The 19,466-nt window shown below is 41.4% G+C and overlaps 1 protein-coding gene across 2 annotated transcripts in view; it reads left to right on the forward strand.

Annotated features, from left to right (window-relative positions):
• Positions 1-5,114: 5,114 nt before the first annotated feature.
• Usp6nl (USP6 N-terminal like) overlaps positions 5,115-19,466 on the forward strand; it is a 132,597-nt gene continuing 118,245 nt past the window's right edge. For both annotated transcript variants that reach the window (XM_050150489.1, XM_050150488.1), the window contains exons 1-2: positions 5,115-5,261; positions 17,427-17,518. Coding sequence is in view for 1 of the 2 variants with exons in the window: in XM_050150488.1 (XP_050006445.1) it covers positions 17,515-17,518 (4 nt within the window). In the remaining variant the exon portion in view is untranslated. The remainder of the gene's footprint in view (positions 5,262-17,426; positions 17,519-19,466) is intronic.

Genomic DNA, 19,466 nt, shown 5'->3' on the forward strand with positions numbered 1-19,466 from the left:
GTGCTTATGGGTATGTGTGTATGGGGACTCATGCATAGTGTGTGTGCTTGTGGGTGGATGTATGTGTATGTGTGTGAACTCTTTCACAGTGTGTGTGGGGTGCATATATGGGGGGACTCAGGCACAGTGTGTGTGTGCTTATGGGTGCATGCATATGTATGAGAGACTCATGCACAGTGTGTGTGTGTGTGCTTATGGGTGCATGCATATGTATGAGGGACTCATGCACAGTGTGTGTGTTTATGGGTGTATGTGTGTGTGTGTGCAACTCCTGCATAGTGTGTACTTATGGGTGCATGTATATGTATGAGGGACTCATGCACAGTGTGTGTGTTTATGGGTGCATGTGTGTAGGGGGACTCAGGCACAGTGTGTGAGTGTGCTTATGGGTGCATGTGTGTGTGTGGACTCCTGCACAGTGTGAGTGTGTGGAGGCCAGAAGTTAATCTTGGATGTTACTCCTCAGGAGCCGCTCATCTTGCTTTATTGGCGACAGGGTCTCACATTGTCCTGGAGCTCCCTGATTGGGCTAAGCTGGCTGAGCAGAAAGCCCAGGAATCTGCCAGTCTCCACCTCTCCAGTACGGGGACCATAAGAGTAAGAGTAAGAGTACGCCAGCATGCCTGACTCTTTCACATAGGGTCTGGGGATTGAAGTTGGGTTTTCACACTTGTGTGGCAAACACTTTGCTGACTGAGCCGTTCATTCTTAATAATTTTATTGTGCTTTTCCTGCAGGTTTGAGACAAATGACACTAAACTCCATTGCCAAAGAGAGCAATTTCTTACTGTCTATGGTTCCCCGGGCTGCCTGGGCTCACCAGAAAGGTCACCACTCAGGGTTTCTCAGGGTGTTGTTCAGTTGGAACTCCAGGCATTCAATGGCCAGGTGCCTCTCCTATGTGGCAGTTGAGGTTAACAGTGGCTGTTGGCTGTGGCCTCGGGTGAGGCTGGCTATCTAGTATGCCCTGTGCAAGCTGCCTGGGTTTCTTACCTGGCAGTATTTAAATTCTGAGAGGAAGTGCACAAAGAATCTCACAGACCCAGGTAGAAACCTTGAGGCTTTTGTGTTCTCACCTTAGAAATTGCTCTGCCTCATTTCCAACAAACTCTTTTTGGGGGACAGAAGTCAGTCACAGGGCCGTGGCAGATTTAAAAGGAGTGTCACTAACAGTATGCGAATATTGGTAGGCACGGTTCATTGGGAGGTTTCCTGGGAAAACTTCCATACAACATACATAGAGTTTAAAAGTTAATTTAAAAATTATGCACACAAAGGCCAATGTTTTTTACCCTAAAATGGAGACAAAATGCCATGAAATTATATTTTAATTTTCAGTATCTTATATATGTGTGCATTTTAATATTTAAATTTCATCCATTTAATGAAACTTAAAAAAATAATGGGGGCTGGTTAGATGGTTCCATAGGTTGAAGCACTTGCTGTCAATTCTGATTGGGTTCAATTCCTGGGATCTACATGATAGAGGAAGACAACTGATTCCTGAAAGTTGTCCTCTGAATGCCACACTTTCGCCATAATGAATAATAAAATTAATGGCATCACAAGTCAGGTGTGGTGGTGCACACCTTAAGTCCCAGTACTTTGGACAGCAGAGACAGGCAGATCTCTGTGAGTTCAAGACCAGCTCGGCCTACAGAGTGAAGTCCAGGCCAGTCAGAACTTCACAGGGAAACCCTGTTTCAAAAACCAAAACCAAATAATAATAATAATAAAAACAATAACAATGGTGACGGAAGGGAAGCTGAAGTATGGCAGATGGAAACTCAGCAGACAGAGTCTTCAGAGCTAAGAAGACATAATGATACATCTGAAGCATGATCCAGACTCATTACAGATTTCTGGCAGACCATGATAACTGTTTTACTGTGTAATCAGGAACAGAATGGCCGTAAGCACGGAGCAAAGGAGATAGCGAGAGGCAACTTCGGTAACTGAAAACGAGTCACTCGTAAGCTTTTTTTTTTTTTTGAGTCACAGATCTGTTTCAGCATTTTTGAAAAAATTAGAACTTTCTTTAGACATAAAAAAATTGGGTATTGAGAAATCTTTGTGTCCTTTTCTTCTTACATCCCTCCCTTACTCCCCCTTCTCTCTTCATTCTTTCTAGATTTATTCAGAGGGAACTGACTCTGGCCAGAGAACAAGACAGACCAAAGAACAGAATAGTCGGAAGACAGACAAGTTCCCCAATCTCATGACACGTGTGTTCTTAAGATAGGGAGACTTCCCATGTCTCTTAGAACACCAAATAAGTAAGACCATCCCCAGATCGTTGTAACAAACTGTATGCAACATCTTACGTGCAATTCTGTTACTCATAATCCATCCATGGAATCTTCCTTTCGGCTTGGCCATCAATATGTTCTCTTTTAAACTTAAGGACTTACGTTTTTAAAGGGAAAAAAGCCCCATGGATGTGGCTTTTCCATTGACATTTGGTCCATGGGTGTTGACGGTCTGCTCTATTCTCTATTTTCACCATGGTGAGTACATACAGTGGTATTAGAACTGACTTTTCTAGTCAGACATTCCTAGGGAATTTCAGAAACTACTGCAGATGGTGAGCTGAATCATGCTAGGTTTTGCAGAGTTTTCACCCGCCTCCCGCTTAGCTAGCTGTTTACTCTCATCCCCAAAGCTAAGTGGACCACAGAGCCATGGAGTCACATTGCACAGTCTCAGTTTGCAGGAGACATTAGGGACGGCCCTTCACCCGGAGTTTAAAAGATGAAAGTAAAGACCGGATAATTTTTCTGAAAATTTCCCCATGTTCTATATTTTCAAGTTCTCACCACAAATTGTACTCTTGACCCTAGTTGTTATAGTAGCCTGTGGGAAATTCAAACATGTACTTTTTACCCTTGGCAGTATTGTGAGTATTGTCATTAGTATAATGTATTGTCATTAGTATAATGTAACTTGCTAAAATGAAACACAAATGTCAATCTTTTCTCCCATTATGTGATAGGAGAGAGAGTTCTGAATGTTCGGCAGTTGTGAAATATTATCATTGGAGATACAAACTGTTTCTCAGTTTTACTTTTTTTTTGGGTATTTTTTTTTTGACAGTAAACTTTTATTCTTCCTGCCTGCCCCCCCCCCCCAGTTGAAGGCATCTTGGTATCTAGCATGTTAGAGAATATGACCATGGAGTGAATAGAATATAAATATACGTTTTTAGGGCAGAGGTTGGAAAACTACTATCCCAAGGCTCAAGGGCCCCTATTTATATAACTTTTCAGAAAAACATGCAGCCATCCTCATTAGTGAATATATATTCTTAGAGTCCTAAGTCTGAAGTTGGGCCAATAGTGCTGACAATTAAGTCCAGAATAGAATATTATTAGACTAATATACTAGTAGTGAAATTTCTACTTCAGTTTGGGAAGTAAACTTATGACCAGGGATCTTTCTCCAACGCATTAGTGTTTTTTGTATTTGCAGTGATATTTCTGAATGAGTTCTCTTGTGCCTCTGTGGGGTTCCCAGGATATCTGAAAGAGATGACAGTTCAGACATTGCAATTTAATTCCGTCAACATCTTTTGGAGGACTTCTGCAATCTGCAGGGTACAATGTGTTGAAGTGTCGGGCCAAAGACACGGAAGTGGTGGGTCTGGACACAAACGGAGAGTGCTTTAGTGACTTACTAATTTGGAAATTCTATGCCTTTTGGAGAAATATTGGGTTGTTGGAAATTTTCCTACATCCTTCCAAGTTTTGACTGGATTTTCATCAAACCAGTTGTGCCATTTTGTACATACCAGAATAAACAACAAAAACAACCAAAGTAGTACTTGCAAACCTGATTTACATGAAGACCAGAATGAGAGAATACATTTTTATTAATCTTATTGTCTTTAAACTGGGAATGTAGCTCAACGGAAATGTGTGTGTGTGTGCACGTGCAAAAGGCCCTGGGTTTCACTCGCAGCCCCCGTCTCCCCAACACTGTAAAGGGGTTAATATGACAGCATCTGAGAGACAGAAGGGCTTTAGAGGCCATCCAAGACCCAATCTATTCACAGGTGTTAAGAAGGCGTGCTGAGGAAGGGACAGCCACTGAGCCTCCCCTTCCATCCTGTCTGTCCCTAATGGCATACACTCAGCATGCAGTCGTGAGTGTCAGGTTTCACCAGCTAGGGAAAGAGGGAGTAGCGACTGCAGAGTTGCCAGCTTTAGTAACTCCAGTTCCTGGAAACGAGCACAGAAGCCTTTTTAGTTATTCGCGCACCCAAACTTTTGTAGCTCCCATTGAATAAATCATTTGACTGTCAGCAAATTATAGTGTTGGGAAGTTTACATCATTCCCTTTTCACAGCAGCTTTTAATGGAAGACCGTGGAGAGGAAAGCTCTCGAAAATTTCCACGACACAAAAAAGAGAGCTGACCTAGAGAAAGATGGGACAGAAATTAACACCGAACACGTTTTAAGTAGCAAAGGTTTGCACGCGGTAGCCTATTAGTTGTGCTGCTCTGAACACTTGGCAGAAACGCGTGAAAACTGACGGCGTGACCTTGTGTCAGTAACAGCTTTATTGACAGATTATTATTACGCACAAACTACCAAGCATTCGCTTATGCAGGGACCAACTCCACGAAGCAGGTACGATGACCATCCCACTTCACGGATGAAGACACTGAGTCCAAGAGGAAACCATGTGCAGTGGGCAAGGTCTCAAGGCGGGGAAGCAGTTGGGCTCCAGATGCAAAAGGTGCCCCTGCTCGGTGGGCCGCTCCCAGGTGTCCGACACCGCACTGGTCCACTGCCATCGGTAGCTCTGCAGCAATCCCGGCGCGCTGCCCGGTCCGCAGAACCCGCATCCTGCAGAGGGGCTGGGGGCTCGGCCTCGGCGTGAAGCCCGGCGGCGGGAGCGCGCTCGGCGGGAGCGTGGGAGCAGCGCACGTGCCGCCGGGAAGGAAGGGGCAGCTTGGCCGCGCCAAGATGGCGGCGCCTGCCGCGGCCGCGGCGGCGACTGTTGGCGGCCGGTGAGGCGGGCGGGGCCGGCGGCGTGGAGGCGGGGTCCCGGGCGAGCCGCCCTGGGGAAGGCGGGGGCCGTTTCCATAGCGGCGGCGGCAGGAGGTGTCGCGCCAGGGAACTTCCTGGTTCCCGGGCTCGGCTTCGCCGGGAGCCTCCTGGAAGGGAAACAATGGGGCGGAGGGCACTGCGGTAGCCGCCGCCACCGCGCTGGACCCGCTCGGCCTCCCACGACTGACCGCCGCCGGGACCGCCCTGAGGTAACTTCCTTTTCTCCCGCGTCGCTGCTAGAAGGGCTGGCGGGGTCGAGGGCGAGGGGGCAGGGACGGAATTGGCCCCGGGCAGCCGGACGCCGCCATTCCCGGCCCCGGGCAGCGGGCACGCGGCGGCGGTGCGGCCTGGACCGAACGGGCTCACCGGGAGCCCGCGCGCCGTGCCGCGCGCCTCGGGGGTCTGCGGTGCAATTGGCGGGGCGGGCGCGGGCCGGGGGCCGGGAAGGGCCCAGCGCGATGTGCAGCCCCCCGGGGAGGCGGAACCCTCTGGCCGCCATCCTCACCCCCCCTCCGTGCAAGTTTCGGTCTCCGGGGAGACGTGTCTCCCTCACAAGTTTCAGTTGCGTCCAGCGGGAGCGCGAGTGGGCAGGACCCAGGCAAACTTCGTTCTCTGAAACGACTGTCTGGATGCCGCAAGAACTTTGTTGGGAGCAGCCTCCGGGAGGATGGGCGCGAGGGAGGGATCTGGAAAGCCTGGAAATCTGTGCACCCTAGCAAAGTTTTGCACGCTAGTTCGGAGCCCCGGGAGCGCGGCAGTTCGCAGGTGTTTTAATGCCAGCAGACGAGAGAAGTCTGATTGCCTGGTGGGGCGTTCATATAAGTTGAACATTGGGTATCTCTGGGTTCTACCTAGCCACTCTCTGTTTAATCAGCAGATACTTTTTATTTTTAAAGTGAGTTTACAAGGTGTTAGCTGACACCACGACATTTTCGAATAAAAGCGTGCGTTGCTAGATTCTCCTCATTCATCTCCCCTACCTCATAGGAGTTTTTAGAGAACTTTAATATGCTTTGTGCTTTATGGATTGGAAAGGCTCGGTGAATTGGGCCAATACCCGGTCTTTAGGAACAATGGCAATAATAATGGAAATAGCAGGGACACTGTTCTAAGTATCCTTGCTGGAAGAATTCAGTCGTAGATCAGCTTCCTTTTTTTCTTTTTCTTCTTTCTCCTCCTCCTTTTTCTCCTCCTCCTCCTCCTTTTCTTCTTCTTCTTCTTCTTCTTCTTCTTCTTCTTCTTCTTCTTCTTCTTCTTCTTCTTCTTCTTCTTCTTCTTCTTCTTCTCCTCCTCCTCCTCCTCCTCCTCCTCCTCCTCCCCCCCTTCACATTAGATCTGTGATACAGTTAATGTTTCATAGCTTAGAAAAGTTTGAAAAGGACGTTTGAGATCGCCTCACCTCTGACCAGTTTCTTCCCATCTTGAATATCTGGAAAGTTTTGGGGCGGGGGTTGGGGCGGGGGGGGGACTAGGGTGGAGTTTAAACGTTTTTTCCTTTCTTTAAGTTATCTTAGTAATCAGTAAACTGTCACAGGCTGAACAGTGTCTCATTGCTTTTCTCCCGAAGACCCCACTTTAACAAAAGACTTTCCAGTTTGTCGTAATTTTATAAGAGAAATTGTAAGCATGGTCTCGTTCACTCCTTAAGGTGGATGGTTGATCCTAGTTTGTACTCTCCACAGGCCGTTAAGCTGTAAGTCAAAATGGAAAAGGAAATTATACTGATGACAGTGTAAATTAACTTCTAAGGGAACTACATGGCCCTAATTGCAAGAACAGGTGCCCTTAGTTAAAGAAGCAGTGAGTTCGCACAGAGGTATTCAAGAACCATCCTTTGTCAAACTTGTAGAGTTTGGGTCCTGAGCCTTGGTGCTGGCTGCTTCTTACTTTAAATTACTGTACAGCTGTGGGCTGTGCTTGTTTCTGGTGAGAAGAATCCATTACACTTCTTCCAATTAACATATTTTTAAGATTTATTATTTTATGTGTATGAGTGTTTTGCCTGCATTTATATATGTGTTTCACGTGTGTGCCTGTTGCCCTCTGGGCTCAGAAGAGGGTGTCAGATCCCCTGGAACTGGAGTTATGGTTGGTTGTGAGCCATCATGTGGGGGCTGAGAATCAAACCTGGGTCCTCTGGAAGAGCAGCAGCAAGTGTTCTAATCATGGAGCCATCTCTCCAGCCCTCTATGCCTCCCTTAACAGTGTTTCCTTACGCAGGTAACCCTGAGTGAGGACAGCTGGTCTGGTTAAACAAGTCAGTAAGGAGAAATGTCAGGCTAGTGTTGGGTGTAAATTGACTGATGATCTTTAAGCATTGTGTGGGAACCAGCAGATCCAGTCTGGGGCTCTAGTGTCAGGCAGGCAGTTTGCACTGCCTATCTTTGCTACCTCGTCAAATTATTGTGACAGTTTGTAGCCGGTAAATATGGGGGAAGAAAGCCGATGATTATTTTGGTGAAAAATTGAGGAATGCTAAGAAAGTTCAGAAGTCAGCAAAAGAATTTAGAATACTAAGACTGAGAATTGCTACGTTAGGTAGAGAGAATGAGACATTTTCTGGATTTTGAGTTGAATTCTATTTTACCCACTCCCATTTTGTAACTAGTGCAATTCAGACTAATTGCCACAGAGTTTGTTCCTTCATTGTCATTTGTGAAAGGCGCTTTTTTATTTACAGATGTGATCTAATTATATATTAGAGATGTGTGTTCCCCTCTAAAAGGTTTCTGCTGTTTTCAGAGTCAACATAAGAATCTCAATTGGAGAGCATCTGCCCTGTAGCACATCCAGCATCCAGGGACTGGAGGGCGTGGGGATTAGTCAGAGACGACTCTCAACTGACTAGTCTGATTTACAGGCTCCTACCTCATGGCTTAGTTTTAAAAAATATTGCTTTGTGAAATTAGGATACTTTGAGGACGAGGAAAAAGTGTACACGGTAATCGAGTCAGGGAGACTGGTGTGGCGGCTCCACGAGGATGCTTGCCTGTCAGCGTGTGGCTGTGTGCTGCTGTCATGGTGTGGAGAGAAGCCCCTGAACCCTTCTCTCATCGGCTGAAGTGGCTTGCTTTTGTTTCATAGTCATCAGAGAAAGTGAGTCAGTCTGCTTGATCCTCATGGCCACACAAGACCTGGAAAGGACTGTCCACCTCGGTGTCTGCTTTTGGAATACTTGGACTACATGTTAGTTTCTATAGCTGTAAAACTTGGATTAGATGCTAAACAAAATATCCTTCGATTTCCTCACAGACATAATGATTGTTAATTTCACCATAATTCAATTTTCATCAGCTTAGACTACCTTATTTAAAAATGCCCTACTTCTCACAAACCTTCATGAGCGATCAACCCCAAGATAAAATGTCTAGGAAGTATTTGGGTTGTTTCATTTGCTTGTAGTAAGATCCAGATGGACTCTGGAGCTTGTGTCTGCCTAAGTGGTTTTGGCTCTAAAGCAATGACTTAGTTATCTTGTTACAGAGGTCCACATTGCACCTGTGTCTTTCTGACCTTGGTAGGAGTGTAGCAGAAATTGCACCCCCCCCCCCCGAATTTTCCTTCCACTATATCCACAAGTGAATAATAGTACAACGCTAGAGTGTTGTGGTGGACTATCAAATTAAAGCTATTTCAAGTTTACAGTTAGCTGTGTTACCAGGGGTGGCAGAGTCATGTTCAGTTATGGCATGGATGTCGTATTTACACATCCATTTGCTCTAGATATTCTTTGCCCTGGTTTTACTTTGGTTTCCAAACAGTTTAATTTATTAGTGTAGATGTAGCAAGATAAGACAAGGTGAAATAAAAATTTTAAAAACTAAGTCACAAAAGAAAAAATTGAATAGGTGTGGAGATTAGTTTTAGAAATTTGTCTTACCAGGTCAGTTTATTTTTATAATTCTTTTTTAGATTTGCTTTGATTTTTTTTAAATGACATTTCCATTTTTCTTCTTTGTTTGGTTTCAATTTGGGCTTATAAATTTTGCTAGTCTCAGTGTTTACCTAATTTTGATATATTGTTTTATTATTGTTACTTGATGTGTGGGTGTTAGCACATGTGCAGGAGGTGTGGGCACATGCTCAAATATGGGCGCATGTGCATGCCAGACCTCAGCCTTCTGCATTGTTCCTTAGGAACCACCTACCTTGGTTTTTGAGAGTGACTCTGACCTGGCCTTGCTGATTAGTCTGGGTTGGCTGGCCAGTATGCCCAGGCATCCTCCTGTCTCCTGCTCCCTAGGTTATGCTTGGGTTTAGTTTACTTCCAGGTGTTTTCTTTTGGAATTTGGTGTTTTGAGGTCTCACACTGTTACACTTTGCCTGATTTGTGTTCAGGGCTGCCTCAGTACAGTGTAGCCTCTCAGGGATCTGTTCTGATCAGGCAGCAGTTTCCTGGGATAAAGAAGCCTGAGGGTGCTGTGCTCTCCATTTTGGATTCTTAATCTCTCTTGAACTGTGATTGCTCATTTCTTAGTATCTTGTCATTTCTCAGATACATCCTTTAAAAAAGTTATATAGTGTACATGGTACAACGTGTACTAGTCTTAAATGTATATCCTGAAGAGTTTTTATAATGTATAACCTTATAATTAACTCACTTTTATCTGTAGAGTACTCTGGTGCCCTAGCTGTTTACTACAATTGTTTCCAATCAGTATCCTTTTTCTGTTTTGTATGTAGCTAGGACTTAATTTTCTATCACCATAGGTTAATTTTACATCTTGTGGCTTTTTATAGAAATAATGCCATGCAATAGATACTGTTTTGTTTGGTTTCTTCCATTCAGCATTGTATTGTGAAGTGAATTCCATTTATGTTGTTGTATGTAGCAGTTTCTTTTTATTGTTCAGTATTTGCTTTAGTTACTCTGGCTACCTAAAACATTGTTCAGTAGTGTAGTTTAAAACAGTGGGATTATTTGCTTTCTTCACAGATCTGCAATTTGAGCAACACTATGTCTGCTTCACACAGTTTCAGGTCGGGCTGATTGAAGCCCAGGCCTAGTTCTGTGTGAAGGGCTGCTTCTCTGGCTGAGACTTGGTGACAGGACACTTAGATGCGGCCGTGCACTATGACTTAAGGCTGCTCACATGAGCTGTACGGCTGGGTTCTAAGAAAAAGAGAGGATTAGAGGTGTTGGGGGCTGAGCCACAGAATCTGTATTGTCCTTGTCACGTCTGTGGTATTAATGCCCATTGTGTATTAATTACTAATTGAGGCAGTTGTAAAATGCCCATCCTGTAAAAAAAAAAAAAAAAAAAGATGTGTGTGTGTGGGGGGGGGAATGGTCTCATTCCTTGACTGGGAGAGTTAAGAGTCTAGAAAAACCATGCAGGATCATACTGCGGTAAGTATTATCAGAAAATACAGATTGCCACAGTGGTGGCCTGAATAATCCATGACTCTTAGTTTATTCATTCTTTGAATGGGCACTTGGATTGTTCTCAGTTACTGGCTCCTATAATACAGCTGCTGTGAACATTCTTACTTGTGTATTTTGTTGGATATGTGAACTCCTTCCTTTTGGCTTTCCCTAGGAATGGAACTGTTCAATAGGTAGAAGTACAGTTAGCTTTAGTGGTTATTTAACAAACATTTGTTTATGTCCTTGGTATTTTTAATATCTTAAAACTATACATAGCGTATACTGTTTGGCCAGTTCTTTGTCTTCTAGTGAGACAGATGCTTTTGGTCAACCTTCATGGAAATGCAGGTCCTTCTTTATCTTTCCTTTTCTTGCATGTGTTTTGTGTGTTTGGTGTGCATGCCTGTATGTCCCCATAGTCTCATGTGTTTAGGCACACATATGTGAAGACCCAAGGCCAGTATCAGGATGAGTCTTTCATTCCTTTCTACTTTACACACTGAGGCAGTGTCTCAACTGAAGCAGAGTGTCTAGCTAACCCCTGTGTTCAGGGATGCTTTGCCATGCTCACCTGGAGTTTACATGGGTTCTGAGGACCCTGACTTCATCTTCTCGCTTGCCTTACAAGCACTGTTTTTTTTTTTTTTTAACTCCCTGAGTGATCTTCCCAGCCCACGAAGTTGTACTCAGCTAGGTGTTTAGTTTTTGGAAAATAGGGATTATGTAGATGGGTGTGATTGTGGAGTAGTAGGGCAGTTTTCAAAACAGCATTTTATGGAACATATTCAAAGAATATTTTTAAAAGAAATTCCTTTTTAAAGACATTGAATATGACTCCTTAACAATGTACATCATATTTTGTTGATGGCTAGCGCTTTAGTATCAGTTTGAGTCCCAAGCTTGTTCCCCAGGCTTACCTGGGATTTATTTTTCTGACTAATAACAAAAACCTTCTCTCCAAGGTTAATTGTCGTTAGTGAGGATTACCAAAAGAACATTATCTAGACTCTCAGACTCATGGTTGCATTTGACTACATCACCATTCACAGTCACATTGACTTTTTTTTTGTCCCTAGGGGTCAGTTGAATCTGTACCATGCCCCTTTAATAGAACATTTTAGATTTGTTTTAGTTCATATCTCATTTACTATGATAGTTGATTTGTTGATCCTGCTATGCTAAGGAAATTAGAATCTTTCTCAGCTTCTCATTTAGTTAGGGTTAGTTTTAAGTTATAAATAACACAAGTTACAAATAGAACTTCAATATTGTGTTTCATCTTTCTTATTTTATGAGACCAAAAATGTATCAGGACTATTAGTGTACACATCAACTTTATATTTAGTTCACCAGGGCATCTTTCGCACAGGATCCCATGGTATTCCTGGGTGTTTGTCAGCCTAGAAAACTTAGTTCTGGCTTTGCACATACAGGTCAGGGAGGCCAAGTGGACTCATTGTTGCAGTGGTTTTCTTGAGAGGCCTTATGTCGACTGTCATCTTGCCGACTTCGAATTTTATACACACTACCTACATATCCCTGTGGTTTCATCCTTTCGCTTGTAAGTTTCCCTATTTTTACTGAATGCAGTACCTAGACTTTTCTCTTTTGCCACTCAGTTTCTGCTGGCACTTTTCTTCTGAACTTATTCTGTTTTAGGATGGCTGGAATCAAATTTGTCTTTTTGTGTCCTAAGCTAGTTGGACAGTTTTTGTATATTGTAGAGTTGAATTAGTATTTATTGAAAGAGCAGATAAATGTATTATAGAGTTTAGAATTTATCTGATCACAAATTTCTTGATGTAGGTCTAGAATTATGTCTACATTTAAATCACTTCCATCATGGTGTCTGCTTTAGTGCTCACTATACGGCAACCTGCAGTTTTAATGGACATTTTGAATCCTATCAGGCTTCTGAAAAGAAAAGATACTGTGTTCTTCATTTTAGCTTAGCGTAGCCACTATGTACAGTTCTGATATGATAGGCATATCAAGTGCTTATGGCAAATATAACATTATTAGCTGCCCTTGAAAGCCCCTACCTCTCTGTACCTGTTAGAAATAAGGAAGATTTAGAAATGACACTTGCTTTCTGAAATGCCTGTTGACCAGTGTAAACAAAGTCACTAGAATTTGATAAGCCCTCCTGGAAACCTAACTTAAATTCTACCCGAGGAAAGGAAATTTGACCTTATCCTTATCTTATGCATCATTAACATACACGTGTAAACAAACTGAGAACCAACCGTTTTATTCTTAAGCCCAACTCATTCTTTGATCTCATTAGGGGGAAACATTTTGTTGACTTAGTGAGCAGAATAAACAATTCTCTTTTCACTGTAGCAGTGACAGATTTACTGGACTTTTCTTGTGCTGGGAAAAGATTACAGGCTGTGGAAATTTAGTATTGTGTGTTTTATAGGTATACGTTACTCTAGAGTATTGTTCATAAAGTTCAAGAATTATGTAACCACAAGGGTGAGATATGTCTCAATGAATAATGACTGTAGTATTAACTGGAGTTATTTCTTCATCTAGAATAAGAAGACGTTACCTAGGAATCTGCCCTGGCCAATACATAGTAGAACTAATGCATTGTGACTGAATTAAGAAAGGAAGGTACTAGAATTTCATAATGTAAGCTTTGCAAGGGGTAGTGTTTTGTTCATAGTTTTGTAGACTGAGCCTAGAATACTGTCTGGCTTCTGGGAGTTGCTTTGGGATGGTTTTTCGAGTGCCTAACTAGTTTATATGTTGTCTGATTTTTAAATTAAAAAATTGTATTAATAACAATAATAATAATAATAATAATAATATTTTGAGACAGTGTCTTTTGTATCCTTGACTGACCTGAAACTTGCTCTGTAGAATAGGCTGACCTCAAATTCATAGAGAGCTTCCTGTCTCTGCCTCTTGAGTGCTAGGTTAAAGGTATATGCCACCTGCCAGCTTTTATCATCTGTTTTAGATTTAAACACTGAATAGTAGTCATAAGTCTTGGCTTATGAGCCTTTGAGGAGATACAGTTGCGTTGGATGACTCAATTTCTGATTCCTTTCTTGATGATTCTGGGATGAAGGTGTGTAAAGGCCATTACAGTGTTAGTTCATTTCTTGTCCTTAAGTTGCTGGACAGTTTTAATTACTATTAGACAGGCTTAATAATGGATTATTAATAATAATCCAGTCAGTTATTTATTATTGGACATTTAAGTTTATAATTTTGTGATATTATAATTAGCACTATGATGAAGGAAATTTTCTTAAACATTTTGTGTGGGGGGAGAGAAATGACTTCAACAAATAGTTCATTTCACTGCTTTATAATGCTAAGTGATAAACAGATGATATATCTAACTTTTCTGTAGAAATTTTATATTTTGTTTCTTTTGATATTAGAAGTAGTATTGTGATAAATTCCCCTTCCCTTTCTCTCTCTCTTATAGACAAAATTGTTATGAAATTTCTCTTTTTTCCTTTTTCTGATACGATGATGGGGATTGTATATTGCAGGCAAGTTTTCTGCTGCTGAGCTTTGCCCCAGCCCCATGATCATTTCTGGTTACATCCTAGCACAAACATGGCATAGTTATTGTAACCACATCTCTCTACTTTAGTCAGTATTTGCCAGTTCTACATTTTTGATGCCTTAATTTCCAACCTCTATGTGGTTTACTTATTTAGATTTGTTTCCTATGATATGTGCCTAGATTTTTGAATACAATATTTTTAACTTGAAAATTCAGTGCTTCTTTGTTGTTGTTGTCATCACCTGCCTCCTGCCCCACCCCAGGCCTCCCAAGTTAGGGTTTCTTTGTGCAGCTCTGGCTGTCCCAGAACCTGCTCTGTAGAGCAGGCTGGCCTTGAATTCAGAGACCTGCCTGCCGCTGTCCCTAGGTGCCAGAATTAAAGGCATGCATCACCACTGCCCAGTTTAGTTAAATTGTTTTTAAAGTTAATGTCTTAAGATTTATTTTATTTTTACTTATGTGTATGTATGTGAATCTCTGTGTGTGCATATATGTATACATGTTAATGCAGGACCCACAGAGGACAGAGGTGTTGGATCCCCTTGGATCTGGAGTTAGAGGAGGTTGTGAACCACCTGAAGTGGGTTCTGGGAATCAAACTTTAGTCTTCTGCAGAAGCCGTACTTATTTTATGGTGCTGAGCTGTCTCTCTTGCCTCAGAAGTTAGTGTCTTTTTTCTCTGGCTTAGTCATCTTTGGCTGTAATAATGTAATTACCACAAAATTTCTGTGGCTGACAGCAGGCAGCCATAGATCCGCAGCCTTGACTGAGTTTGGCTGGGTTTGGTTGTAAGCTGTGAATTGTCTTCAGTTATGTGTCATTTTGGGGCCAGCAGCCTTCTTGGGTATGTTTCTCATGTTGCTATGCCTTCCAAGGAAACGTAGCTTCCAGTTAGGTTTAGTCAGTTCTGCTCCTTTCCAGGAAGGCATATTGCCACACCTCCCAAAGCCAATACATGAAAAGTAAGATAAATGCTGATTTTGCAGAAATACTACAAAATACTTAGTATGTGAATTTGTGTATTTTGAGACATTACTTTTCTTTAGGGAAGGGTAACTAGGCGAGGTAAAAGGAGCAACCAAGTGCCTCTAAAAATTAATTGACTACCTATTTTGAAAGTAGGTGGGGCTGGGAGCTGCGGTCTGGGGAGCAGATCTCTGTTTTGAAAATGTGATTGGTATAAAGAACCTTGACGAGGTGACCTCACTGTGTCCTTCATATGCACAGTTCTAAGTGTTGCTCCATGGGTCTGTACATTAAATTCTGATACATGCTTTGCATGTTTGTACACTGTAAGGCTTGTGTGCATTTGTTACCTTGTGTGGTCGTACAGCCAGTGTTTGTAAGTTTTATTATCTTGACTTAAAAAATGATATTTGTTTTAATTATGTGTGGGTGTTTATGTTTGCGTGTGGGTATGTGCAGTGTGAGTGAAGGTGGCCGAGAAGTCCAGACACAGACATTGCAGTGTTGCATATCCCTTGGAGCTGGAGTTACGGACAGATGTGAGCCACCTGATGTGGGTCATGATAACAGAACTTGGTTCCTCTGGAAGAGTAGTAATTTTTCTTAACTGCTAAGCTCCTATCCTAATGTTTTTGAAGATAGTATTTTTAGTGCTAAGAAAATTCTTTATGTCTTAAACACTAGAATTAAGGCTTTATTTGGCTTCTTATGGTATGACAGGAAGAGAGCATTAAATCCTATAGGGTACTTTGATACTACCATTTAGAAAACTTAACATTAAAAATGTGTATAGACATAAGACCCCAGGTAAAGAGTAGCTGCTTCAAGTATGAATGCATGTGGACCCCTTTGACCTCTGTAAATGTTAATATCTACTTGGTGTTTTTGTGACATCATCTTTCCCTGTTCTCATTCAGCATCTTACCTCTTAGTTTCCAAGGAGGGACATCAAAGCCAATAAACTTAATGCAGTACCACTAAGAGATGTATTTATTATGAGAAACTTTGAACATGTACCTGAGCTAACATGGGAAATACTGATTGTAGATTTGCCATGCTACTCATTTCCTTGGGATAATTGGGTTGTCTGGAAATGGTGATCACTGGCAAATGCACAGGTGAAGAAGAAAGCCTGTGGGTTGGGATCAGGTGACAGGATGACAGAACTATGATTATATACCACTGCTAACTACAGTGTAGGCAGCATGTGGTGCATGTACATGCTGATGCAGTTTCTGCATTGTGTAAATGTGTGCTGTTCATGCATCTTACATAATCTGAGTATAGTAGATGGATGCAGCAAACTGAATCTTTAAAAGTGTTACCCTAGGCCGGGCAGTGGTGGGGCACGCCTTTAATCCCAGCACTCGGGAGGCAGAGGCAGGCGGATCTCTGTGAGTTCGAGGCCAGCCTGGTCTACAAGAGCTAGTGCCAGGACAGGCTCCAAAGCTACAGAGAAACCCTGTCTCGAAAAACAAAACAAAACAAAACAAAACAAAAGTGTTACCCTAACTTGGTTCATAGCTGAGGGGGTTATTGTTTTGTGGTTTTCTTGAGTGATTTAGAAAATAAAGTGTCATTTTTCATAATGGCAGGAAGTAGTTTACTGGTTTATGAAGGAAGTTATGCAAGTGTGCATTTTGTATTGAATTGCAGAGCTGTACAATTATGCATTAGATCTAGAAGGCATTATGCAACTGTGATTTCATTTAAATATACCACTAGTACTTATGCCTCATCTAAAAATGTGTTAATCAATTTAGGAAGATTTTATAATGCAAATCTTAGTCAAGGGTCAAGTGTGTTTTAGTATTGATACCTATACTAATTCAAAGCAATGCTTTATATTACAATTGAGTGAAAAGAACTAAGTCTAAAAATTTCAATTTATTTACCAAATATAGTTTTAAAATACTTAGGAAAAAATGCCAAAGGATATTTGCGGCACATAGCTAAATAAATGTGAACTCATATTATGTTTATAATGAGGAAATCGCTGTCATTACAGAAAGTTCATAGCAATAACTTCTGTAGTCATTATTTGAGGCTTATATAAAACTTTGTATGCAACCAGAGAAACTTAGCAGGCATGATATGCTTGTTTGCCCTAGGCAGAGCACTCTTTTTCTTGACTTTATTAGTTGGGAATAGGAAGGAATAACTTCAGTACTGAAGACTGAAGCTGAAGATACCAAGGTGGTGTTTTTTTTTTTTTTTTTGTGACAGTTGCCTTCTACATAGTAAACAACATCTGGCAATTGTCTTCTACATACTAAGCTCCTGTATGGCAGTTGCCGTCTATATATTTTTTAATTCTTGAAGTTAACTTGTTTTAGGTAGGGACCTGCGAATTAGATGATAATTACTAGTAATCTTTTATATTTAAAAGAGAATGACTAGGGGTTTTATAGATAGTAGAAAAAACTGAACTAAAGTTATTTTTATTTCCTTTTAGTAAACTTTAAACATTGACCTTTAGAAAAATCTGATTTCTTTCTTTTCTGTTTCCAGAACAGGATATGTATTCCTCTGAGAAACCCTGGACCATAGACTTTGGTTTAATACTGGATTGGGACAACACACAGAGACTTTTCCAGTCATGAGTAAGTGTCCTGCTTGGTTTAATTTCTGCTGCCTTGGGAGCATTTGTAGTGTTTATTTAACAAAAGAAGAAACATGTTACTATTATGTCACTTCCTGGGAGAATAATTTGGTTCTCTCCAGTGCTGTGACTTCTCTATCTTTTATTTTTTGTATTTTATTTATTTATTTATTAAAGATTTCTGCCTCCTCCCTGCCACCGCCTCCCACTTCCCTCCCCCTCCCCCCTCAAGTCCCCCTCCCTCATCAGCCCAAAGAGCAATCAGGGTTCCCTGCCCTGTGGGAAGTCCAAGGACCGCCCACCTCCATCGTGACTTCTCTATCTTAAGGCAGTGAGAGACACCTTTATATGTTTGGTTTACACTAAGAGCTCAGATGTGACGAGGGAGTCTAGCACTAGCTTATTAGCTGACTGATTCTCTCATTTAAGAGCTCTTGACTTTCTGTTTTCTACTGGGAAATAATTCTAAAAGTAAAAGAGGGAATATTGAAGCTGACGATAATTAAGAGAGGTTTTGTTGTGTAAAATTTCATCCTTGGGCAACATGGGTTAATATGTTTATGTAAAACTACAGAAACCTATCATACTTTTAATGGAGCAAGAAAACAAGGTTATCTTGAACTTAGAAGATTTGAAAAAAAATTTATCTTCTCAGTTTTAAGGGGAAAGTATATGTCTTTTTTCTGCAGAACTGGATTTCATTGCTGTTAGCTGCTTATTTTTAGAGTAGGATGAAAGAACTGGGGTTTTATTCTAACTAGGGTCTTAAACAGCTGTTGGAAGTACAGACTTTCCGATTATGGAAACTCTGGGATAGTGTGAGCATTTCCTTATTAGAATATTAGCTTACACTTTTTTTGTGTATTATTTATATTGGTTGTGTTTACCTTATATGAATTAAGACAGCTTTTCTTATGTTTTTTAGTTAATTTTTATAGTTATAGAAATATTTAACTCTTTCTACTAAAGGTAATTGCAGAAAGTCACCTTTGATTTTTAAAACTTGTACTGTTGGGATCCTTTGAATAACCAGGATCAGTTGCTAGAGGCATTCAGGTCTGGCTTAGGAAGAGTCTGTATGTGCTAATTCAGTTCCATTCATGAACTTTTGTATGAGGTTATCTCACAGAAATCCAGTTCCAGTGAAGATAGTCATGAGTTCATGAAAACTAAGATGGAAGCTGCAAGATTTTTTTTTAACTTAAAAACCTTTTGAAAATTAACTAAACTTCTATTTATAGTTTTAGAGTTCTATTAGCATTGATGTTACCTGAGTTTCTGAGGACAGGTAACTTGTATTTTAATTTTCTGATCTCAGTGTCTTGTTCATGCAGAAGTCAGATCTTTGTGAGGTTGAAGGTGGAGGTGGAATTGGTGGTATTGTAACATGTTTTGTTTTAACATTTCAATGGTTAGTGTTTTATTTAAAATTGGTTTTCTTTTTAAATGTCTACTAGATTTTCTCATTTTTGCTTATTCTATAGTTTTGTGTTTTCTTTTGGGGGGGGGCACATGCCTTTATAGCTGTAAAGAACTCTTAGAGCTTAATTTGAAGTCCTTTTCTAATCATTTAATACTTTTTGAAGTTTTTCTGCAGTGAGTTTAGGATTGTTCATCTTGTTGCTTTGTTCATCATTCTCTGTAACTTAGCAAAGACACTCTAATGGACTTTATGTTTTCTTTCGATGTCCCTGCTGTCTAGCAGATACGTCATTGTCTCTGCCTGGCTTTAGAATTCACAGATAAGAATTGGGTCTGTGTTAGTGGACCAGAGCCCCAGCCCCATGGTGACATTAGAGACATCACAGACTCATTCCCTGAGTCAGCTGGCATTAGGTCAGCATCTTCTGCTAGGCTGTACCTTCAACACAGTGGGCAGACTCCTTTCTGTGCATTTTACAGTGAGGAAGAGGGCACACTGGTTCAGGGTGAAGTGAAGAGCCTGGGTG

The sequence above is a fragment of the Alexandromys fortis genome, unplaced genomic scaffold, assembly GCF_014885135.2.
Source record: "Alexandromys fortis isolate MF-2015 unplaced genomic scaffold, M_Fortis_MF-2015_v1.1 scaffold_69, whole genome shotgun sequence".
NCBI classification, from domain to species: Eukaryota; Metazoa; Chordata; class Mammalia; order Rodentia; family Cricetidae; genus Alexandromys; species Alexandromys fortis.